The following is a 10,000-nucleotide window of genomic DNA, read 5'->3' as shown; positions in this document are numbered from 1 at the left end:
TGTGTGTGTATTAATGTGTGTTAATGTGTGGTTGTGTGTACGCGTGTGTGTGAAAGTGTTTTAATGTGTGTGCGCATGTATTAACGTGTGTTCGTGTGTGTGTGTGTGTGTATGCGTGTGTGTTTTAATGTGTGTGTGAGTATTAATGTGTACGTGTGTGTGTATTAATGTGTGTTAAAGTGTGGGTGTGTGTATGCGTGTGTGTGAAAGTGTTTTAATGTGTGTGCGCATGTATTAACGTGTGTTTGTGTGCGTGTGTGGGTATTAATGTGTGTGTTTATGCGTGTGTGTTTTAATGTTTGTGTGAGTATTAATGAGAGTGTTTTACTGTGTGCGTGTGTGTGTATTGTGTGTATGTGTGTGTGTGTGTATGGTAATGTGCGCGTGTATTCATGTGTGTGTATTAATGTGTGTTAATATGTGTGAATGTGAATTAATGTGAATGTGTGTGTGTGTGATTGTGCATGTGTTTTAAAATGTGTGTGTGTTTGAAAGTCTTTTAATGTGTGTGCGCGTGTATTAATGTGTGTTTTAATGTGTGCGCGTGTGGGTATTAATGTGTGTGTATGCGTGTGTGTGCGTGTGTTTTAAAGTGTATGAGTAATAATGTGTGCATGAGTATTAATGTGTGTGTTTTAATGTGTGCGTGTGTGTGAATTAAATGTGTGTGAATGTGTGCGTGTATGTATGCATGTGTGTGTGTGTGTTTTAATGTGTGTTAATGTGTGTGCGTGGTAATGTGAGTGTGTATTCAAGTGTATGTGTATTAATGTGTGTGAATGTGAATTAAGGTGAATTTGTGTGTGTGTGAGTGTGCGTGTGTTTTAATGTGTGTGCGTGTATTAATGTGAGTTAATGTGTGCATGTGTGTATGCATATGTGTGAAAGTGTTTTAATGTGTGTGCGCGTGGATTAATGTGTGTGTGTGTGAGTATTAATGTGTGTGTTTTAATGTGTGTGTATTAATTACGTGTGTGAATGTGTGTGTGTGTATGCATGTGTGTGTTTGTGTTTTAATGTGTGCGTGTATTAATGTGTGCGTGTATTCATGTGTAAGTGTATTAATGTGTGTTAATGTGAATTAATGTGATTGTGTGCATGTGTTTTAATGTGTGTGTGTGTGTGTGTGTATTAATGCGTGTGTTAATGTGCGTGCGTGTTAGTGAGCGTGTATTAATGCGTGCGTCTATTAATGTGTGTTAATGTGTGTAAGTGTAATAATGTGAATGTGTGCGTGTGTGAATGTGCGTGTTCTAATGTGTGAGGGTGTGTATTAGTGTGTGTATGTTATTGCATGAATGTGTGTATTAATGTGTGTGTGTTTTAATGTGTGTGTGTATTAATGTGTGTGTTAATGTGTGTTTGAATATGTGTATTAATGTGTGTGTGTGAATCTATTAATTTGTGCGCGCGTGTATGAAGTGTACGTGTGCGTACGTGCATGTGTGCACGTGTGTGTATTAATGTGTATGTGTGTGTGCGTATGTTTGTATATGTGGGTGTGTATTAATGTGTGTGTGTGTGTGTGTGTAGTAATGTGTATGTGTGTATTCATGTGTGTGTGTGTATTAGTGCGTGTGATAATGTGTGCGTGTTTATTATTGTGTGTGTGTGTATTAATGTGTGTGTGTGCGTGTTTTAATGTGTGCATGTATTAATGTGTGTGTGCATGTGTGTGTATTCGTGTGTGTGTGCATGTGTTTGCATGCGTGTATGTGTGTGTGCATGCGTGTAAGTGTGTGTGCATGTGTGTGTATTCGTGTGTGTGTGCATGTGTTTGCATGCGTGTATGTGTGTGTGCATGAGTGTAAGTGTGTGTGTGTGTGTGTGTGTGTCGTACAGTGACAGGGTAGCTGAAGACTTTGAGGAAGCCAAAGTCGTCCCCGGTGGCGAGCAGCGTGCGGTCGCGTGTGAGGGAGGTGGCGTTGACGTCGGTGATGTCACTGTGGGTGGGCCAGATGCCCTCACAGGTGTCTCCCAGCACGCAGGTCCAGGTGTGCCAGTGGAGTCGCTCCAGCTGCACGCCAAGAGCACATGATCAGCTGAGGCGGCGTGTGACGCCATGTTGGCGCCCACCGACCTGCGAGTGTTTGATGAGCTGACGTCTTCCCCGTGGCGCTTCGAAGAAAAGCTGCTCCTTGGCGCCCGTGTTCACCTGCAGCAGCTTACCTGCGGGCGCACGTGTGACATCACCTCCAACATGCAAAGAGGACAGGAAGTGGGCGTTACCTCGCGTGTCCCAGTCCACGTGCGTGACGTAGGTGGACGCCCCCTTGCACACGCCCACTCTCTTGCTGCTCGCCATGTTGTAGATGTCCACGTAGCTGTCATGTGACGCCACCGCCAGGTATTTAGCCGAGTCTGCAACACAGCCAGCTTAGGCCACGCCCATAAACATGGAGGAACTTCAGCCACCAGAGGGCGCCACTATTGATATTGTCTGACAAAAAGGTGTGTGTACCTGGACTGAAGCGGATGTCAGAGATGGCGTCTCTGCGATGATGGAAGCTGAGGACGTCCTCCAGCGTGTCGGCGTTCACCACCAACACGCCACCATCACTCAGACCCACCGCCAACACTTTGCCATCAGGGGAGAAGGCACAGCAACGACTGCCTGCGACACAAAAATAACCTTACGACAAGTAACCTCACATGTAACATATTTGACCTCACATGTAACAGATGTGACCTCACATGTAACCTCACATGTAACATATGTGACCTCACATGTAACATATATGACCTCACATGTAACATATGTGACCTCACATGTAACATATGTGACCTCACAAGTAACCTCACATGTAACATAACATGTAACATATGTGACCTCACATGTAACATATATGACCTCACATGTAACCTCACATGTAACATATGTGACCTCACAAGTAACCTCACATGTAACATAACATGTAACATATGTGACCTCACATGTAACATATGTGACCTCACATGTAACATATATGACCTCACATGTAACCTCACATGTAACATATGTGACCTCACATGTAACATATAAGACCTCACATGTAACATATGTGACCTCACATGTAACATATGTGACCTCACAAGTAACCTCACATGTAACATAACATGTAACATATGTGACCTCACATGTAACATATATGACCTCACATGGAACCTCACATGTAACATATGTGACCTCACAAGTAACCTCACATGTAACATAACATGTAACATATGTGACCTCACATGTAACATATGTGACCTCACATGTAACCTCACATGTAACATATGTGACCTCACATGTAACATAACATGTAACATATGTGACCTCACATGTAACATATGTGACCTCACATGTAACCTCACATGTAACATATGTGACCGCACATGTAACATAACATGTAACATATGTGACCTCACATGTAACATATATGACCTCACATGTAACCTCACATGTAACATATGTGACCTCACAAATAACCTCACATGTAACATAACATGTAACATATGTGACCTCACATGTAACCTCACATGTAACATATGTGACCTCACATGTAACCAAACATGTAACATAAAATGTAACCTCACAAGTAACATAACATGTAACATATGTGACCTCACATGAAACCTCACATGTAACATATGTGACCTCACATGTAACATAAAATGTCACCTCACAAGTAACATGATATGTAACATAACATGTAACATAAATTGTAACATAAATTGTAACATATGTGACCTCACATGTAACATAAGATGTAACATAACATGTAACACATAGGATGTAACATAACATGTAACACATACCATGTGACATGGTATGTGACCTCACATGTAAAGTAACATAAGCTGTAACATAACATGTGACACATTACATGTAACATGATATGTGACCTCACATGTAACATAAGATGTAACATAACACGTAACACGTAACATGATATGTGACCTCACATGTAACATAAGATGTAACATAACATGTAACACATAACATGTAACATGATATGTGACCTCACATGTAATATAACATGGAACATAACATGTAACACATAACATGTAACATGATATGTGACCTCACATGTAATATAACATGGAACATAAGATGTAACCTCACATGTAACATAACATATAACATATTTGACCTCACATGTAACCGAGCATGTAACATAAAATGTAACCGAACATCTAACCTCACAAGTAACATATGTGACCTCACATATAACGTAACATGTAACATAAGATGTAACATAACATGTAACATGATATGTGACCTCACATGTAACATAAGATGTAACATAACATGTAACGCATAACATGTAACATGATATGTGACCTCACATGTGACCTCACATTTAACATAAAATATAACATAACATGATATGTGACCTCGCATGTAACCGAACATGTAACATAACATGATATGTGACCTCACATGTAACATAAAATGTAACCAAACATGTAACATAACATGTACCCTCACATGTAACATAACTTGTAACAACATGTAACATAACATGTAACAATATGTAACACAACATGTAACCTAATACATTACACAACATGTAACATATGTGACCTCACATGTAACATATGTGACCTCACATGTAACATATATGACCTCACATGTAACCTCACATGTAACATATGTGACCTCACATGTAACATATAAGACCTCACATGTAACATATGTGACCTCACATGTAACATATGTGACCTCACAAGTAACCTCACATGTAACATAACATGTAACATATGTGACCTCACATGTAACATATATGACCTCACATGGAACCTCACATGTAACATATGTGACCTCACAAGTAACCTCACATGTAACATAACATGTAACATATGTGACCTCACATGTAACATATGTGACCTCACATGTAACCTCACATGTAACATATGTGACCTCACATGTAACATAACATGTAACATATGTGACCTCACATGTAACATATGTGACCTCACATGTAACCTCACATGTAACATATGTGACCGCACATGTAACATAACATGTAACATATGTGACCTCACATGTAACATATATGACCTCACATGTAACCTCACATGTAACATATGTGACCTCACAAATAACCTCACATGTAACATAACATGTAACATATGTGACCTCACATGTAACCTCACATGTAACATATGTGACCTCACATGTAACCAAACATGTAACATAAAATGTAACCTCACAAGTAACATAACATGTAACATATGTGACCTCACATGTAACCTCACATGTAACATATGTGACCTCACATGTAACATAAAATGTCACCTCACAAGTAACATGATATGTAACATAACATGTAACATAACATGTAACATAAATTGTAACATAAATTGTAACATATGTGACCTCACATGTAACATAAGATGTAACATAACATGTAACACATAGGATGTAACATAACATGTAACACATACCATGTGACATGGTATGTGACCTCACATGTAAAGTAACATAAGCTGTAACATAACATGTGACACATTACATGTAACATGATATGTGACCTCACATGTAACATAAGATGTAACATAACACGTAACACGTAACATGATATGTGACCTCACATGTAACATAAGATGTAACATAACATGTAACACATAACATGTAACATGATATGTGACCTCACATGTAATATAACATGGAACATAACATGTAACACATAACATGTAACATGATATGTGACCTCACATGTAATATAACATGGAACATAAGATGTAACCTCACATGTAACATAACATATAACATATTTGACCTCACATGTAACCGAGCATGTAACATAAAATGTAACCGAACATCTAACCTCACAAGTAACATATGTGACCTCACATATAACGTAACATGTAACATAAGATGTAACATAACATGTAACATGATATGTGACCTCACATGTAACATAAGATGTAACATAACATGTAACGCATAACATGTAACATGATATGTGACCTCACATGTGACCTCACATTTAACATAAAATATAACATAACATGATATGTGACCTCGCATGTAACCGAACATGTAACATAACATGATATGTGACCTCACATGTAACATAAAATGTAACCAAACATGTAACATAACATGTACCCTCACATGTAACATAACTTGTAACAACATGTAACATAACATGTAACAATATGTAACACAACATGTAACCTAATACATTACACAACATGTAACATGTGACCTAAGATGTAACCTTACATGTAACATGTAACCTCACATGTAACATACCATGTAACATAACATATAACCTAACATGCAACATAATATGTACCACAATATGTAACATAACATATAATATGTAACATAACATGTAACATATGTAACTTAACCTGTAAACTAACATGTAACATTACGTGTAACATAATATGTAATATAACATGTAACATAAGATGTAACATAAGATGTAACACAATATGTAACCTAATATGTAACATAACATGCGACACAGAATGTAACCTAACATGTAACGTAACATGTAACCTAACATTTACCATGAGATGTAACATGACATGTAACCTGAAATGTAACCTAACATGAGACATGACGTGCCCGCTGACCTCTCTTCAGTTTGCGTACAGCCACCATGCGATGAGTGGACGATGTCTCCCACAGTCTGAGAGTTCGGTCGTCGCTGACAGTGGCGCACACGGCCAGGAGGGGATGAGGGGCGAGACCCCACACCTCCCCTGCCATGTGACCCTGCACGCACACACACACACACACACACACACACACACACACACACACACACACACACACACACACACACACACACACACACAGGTTTAAAGCAGATCCCACACGTGTCCAAAACACACACACACACACACTACCACACACACACACACACACACACACACACACACACACACACACACACACACACACACACACACACACACACACACACACACACACCTGTACCAGCAGAGTCATGGGTCCAGTCTTGTCAATCTCCAGAATTTCGCCGTTTTTGGTTCCCACCAGGATGTGTCCGTGTCCCAAAGTGATGGCCCTGATGGACGGGTTGTCCTCCAACAGCAGGCCTGCACACACACACACACACACACACACACACACACACACACACACACACACACACACACACACACACACACACACACACACACACACACACACACACACACACACACATGCTGCGTCTCAACACTTGTGTGTGTGTGTGTGTGTGTGTGTGTGTGTGTGTGTGTGTGTGTGTGTGTGTACCTTTGGACCCTGCAGACAGAGCAGCTCTCTTGATGGCGTAGGTCTTCAAGCAGCGGTCAAACATGTCATCCCACAGCTCCACCACGCCGTCCTTCCCTCCTGTCACAAAGCCCTGAAAGGCCACACTTTTAGCGTCCAGCTAACACACACACACACACACACACACACACACACACACACACACACACACACACACACACACGCGTGTCCACCTTGTCCAGTGAGAACATGGCAAAGACCGGTCCGTCATGGGCCTTGACGGTCTTCAGCAGCAGCGCCTCTTTCCAGACGTAAACGTCTCCCGTGGCGGCGCCGGAGAAGACCAGCGCGTCGCTGCGGCCGTAACACGCCGACATCATGGTGTCCGCACGTCCCACGCTCCTGAAGGCACCACGCTTGGAGGTCAGGCCGCCGCCTGGTGGGCAGAGAGAGAAAGGAAGTCATGTTTCTCATAGACATCTTATAAGTAGACACAGCACTGGCTGCTGTGACGCGAGAAATTCGGCCGCCATCTTGAAGTGGTGATGAGGAGCCGGCGAGCAGCCTAAACTGACAGTTGACAGGTAGAAAACAAAGACAGTGTTCAGCGTTTTCCTGCTCAAATGAGCGGACTGTTGAAAATAGGAATCGGGGGATTACTTTTCACAAGTAAGATTTAACATTAACGTACTATTGGTTGTATTTTGTGAAAAGAATATGAGCACAGAGTTGAGAAGGAGCAAAGATCTTCAATAGTACTGAAATTGTAGCCGCTAGCAAACAAGAGTATGACCATAATAGAATTGCTTGTCAATTAAATATATATGTTTATGTTTAAGTATTTGGCAGACGCTTTTATCCAAAGCGACATACATAAAAAAATACATATAAAACAATCACTGTAAACATTGTCATTTAAGGGAAGAATGTAATACAAAATATCAATACAAAGTGTCAAGACAGAATAAACTCTCTGCTGCTGCAGCAACAGAGATACAGTCTGTAGGTCCCTAAGATATATAGTGTGTTTATGTAGGATATACGCATGTATATATAACCTAATCATATTGTTTCTTCAATTTAAAAATAGCTGACTGTTTTTTTCCCCCCTTCTCTGGGATTATATTCCCAGTTTTGATCTCGGACGTCTGGTCACTTATAGCATATAAGAATATTCTATTACTGTTAAGCAAACTATGAATAATAAAACATGTGTCCTTTATCATAGCTACACGTATGACAAAAAACCGCGTGAAAATCAGTGGTATTCAGTGAGGTAAGATGAATTAAATGCGCTGAGAGTTCATTGCTCCTGCCAAATGAATTGCACTGAGTGGAGCAGATTACCACTCCAAGATGGCGGCCCCGCGTCTCGTCAGCGTCAGTAGGCAGTAGCGCTCCATGCTGCGTACCCTTAGAAGATGTCTATGATGTTTCTACTCTATCTGTCCGCAAGTGTGTCACTTCCTGGACTTTATACAAAACGACGCAGAAGCTCCGTCGTAAAGAATATAAAAATTAACAAGCAGTAGAATTAGTTTTTTTACTTCCTGTTTTACGCTCTTATTTTGTTGCCACTTCCTTTTCTGTATGTGTTGGCTTGGCAGGTGATCCGCTGGGACAACAAGACACACTAGCAACATTTTAGGAACAATTTTTTAGTCTTTTCTCAGCAATTTTGGGTGTGAACCCAACTAACTTTTTTTTGTCAAGTCTTCCAAGATTCTCAGAACGTTAAAACCCGACTTGCTTCCTTACTTCCTTCCGTCTCGCATGTCACGCTAAAATAACTCATCTTCCCGGCCATCAGGTGGAAGCAGGGGTCAAGGCACCGCCGGCCAGTAGAGACAGGAAAGGAAGTGGCAACAAAATAAGAGCGTAAAACAGGAAGTAAACAAGACATGACCTGATTCGACCGGTGAGAGCGTATTATCGCCACAATTACAACCCTTTTCGCTCTTGTCATTATAATTAATGACACATGGGGCCGCCACATACTCATTTTTTTTTTTTAATGTTGATTTGTTTGTTTTTGAAACGAGGCACTTATTGGAACTTAGCGGCCGAACCAAAATTATACTTTTAAATTGTCAGCATTGTGAATCAATGCTGTACAAATCCGTAGTGTATCGAAATAAATACTTTAATCAAAATTATAAACAACAAAAAATTCCCAAATGATTGACTCTTTTCTAAAAAAAACTAATTTTAGATCCAGGGCCACATGGAGAAAAATCTACTCCCAAGTGGGCCAGACTGGTAAAAATATGGCGCGATAACTTAAAAATAAAGACAATTTCAGATTGTTTTCTTTGTTTAAAAATTAATGTTGGTTTTTTTACACTTAAATAGTATTCTATCTTTGTCGTTATTTGTACTTTCTGAATAAATTATGTGATAATGTTCATCAGTCAACTCATTGGTGTTAATTTTCAATCTATCAAGATAAAAAATATTGCGGACATTAGGTTTTTTGGAAGACAAAGCAAAAAAAACATAACGGCCGTAACACAAGTTTGGCGGAAGTGACGTAGGCGTGGACCGTCACGGGTACAACTCGGACCTGCGTGTGTCCAAAACTTGATGTGTTTGATTCCCACGGTCACCATCTTGTCCATCAGCAGGGGGTTACACTTCAGCACAAAGATCTTCTCTTTGTCGCCGCTACACGCACACACACACACACACACACACACACACACACACACACACACACACACACATGCAGATGAGCAGGTGTTATAGAGTACCTGTGCAAGTGGTTGATAGTAGTTCTCACCTGGCAGTGGCTACTTT

The 10,000-nt window shown here is 40.3% G+C and overlaps 1 protein-coding gene across 6 annotated transcripts in view; it reads right to left on the bottom strand.

Moving 5' to 3' along the window:
• The window catches only part of LOC133657757 (echinoderm microtubule-associated protein-like 6), a 52,029-nt gene that overhangs the window by 20,300 nt on the left and 21,729 nt on the right, over nucleotides 1-10,000 (bottom strand). For 4 of the 6 annotated variants that reach the window (XM_062059441.1, XM_062059437.1, XM_062059435.1 and 1 more), the window contains 10 exons: nucleotides 9,984-10,000; nucleotides 9,768-9,868; nucleotides 7,438-7,640; nucleotides 7,226-7,337; nucleotides 6,917-7,044; nucleotides 6,556-6,697; nucleotides 2,462-2,614; nucleotides 2,230-2,376; nucleotides 2,081-2,169; nucleotides 1,841-2,017 (listed from right to left, as the gene is read on the bottom strand). The exon at nucleotides 9,984-10,000 is cut by the window's right edge and continues 77 nt beyond it. In XM_062059441.1, coding sequence (XP_061915425.1) covers nucleotides 1,841-2,017; nucleotides 2,081-2,169; nucleotides 2,230-2,376; nucleotides 2,462-2,614; nucleotides 6,556-6,697; nucleotides 6,917-7,044; nucleotides 7,226-7,337; nucleotides 7,438-7,640; nucleotides 9,768-9,868; nucleotides 9,984-10,000 — 1,269 coding nt within the window. The remainder of the gene's footprint in view (nucleotides 1-1,840; nucleotides 2,018-2,080; nucleotides 2,170-2,229; nucleotides 2,377-2,461; nucleotides 2,615-6,555; nucleotides 6,698-6,916; nucleotides 7,045-7,225; nucleotides 7,338-7,437; nucleotides 7,641-9,767; nucleotides 9,869-9,983) is intronic. The other 2 variants (XM_062059438.1, XM_062059440.1) reach the window with 1 other exon arrangement.

This window comes from Entelurus aequoreus, linkage group LG09, assembly GCF_033978785.1.
Source record: "Entelurus aequoreus isolate RoL-2023_Sb linkage group LG09, RoL_Eaeq_v1.1, whole genome shotgun sequence".
Classification (NCBI taxonomy): domain Eukaryota; kingdom Metazoa; phylum Chordata; class Actinopteri; order Syngnathiformes; family Syngnathidae; genus Entelurus; species Entelurus aequoreus.
The sequence above is the reverse complement of the archived record's forward strand: the minus strand, read 5'-3'. Positions and strand labels throughout refer to the sequence as shown.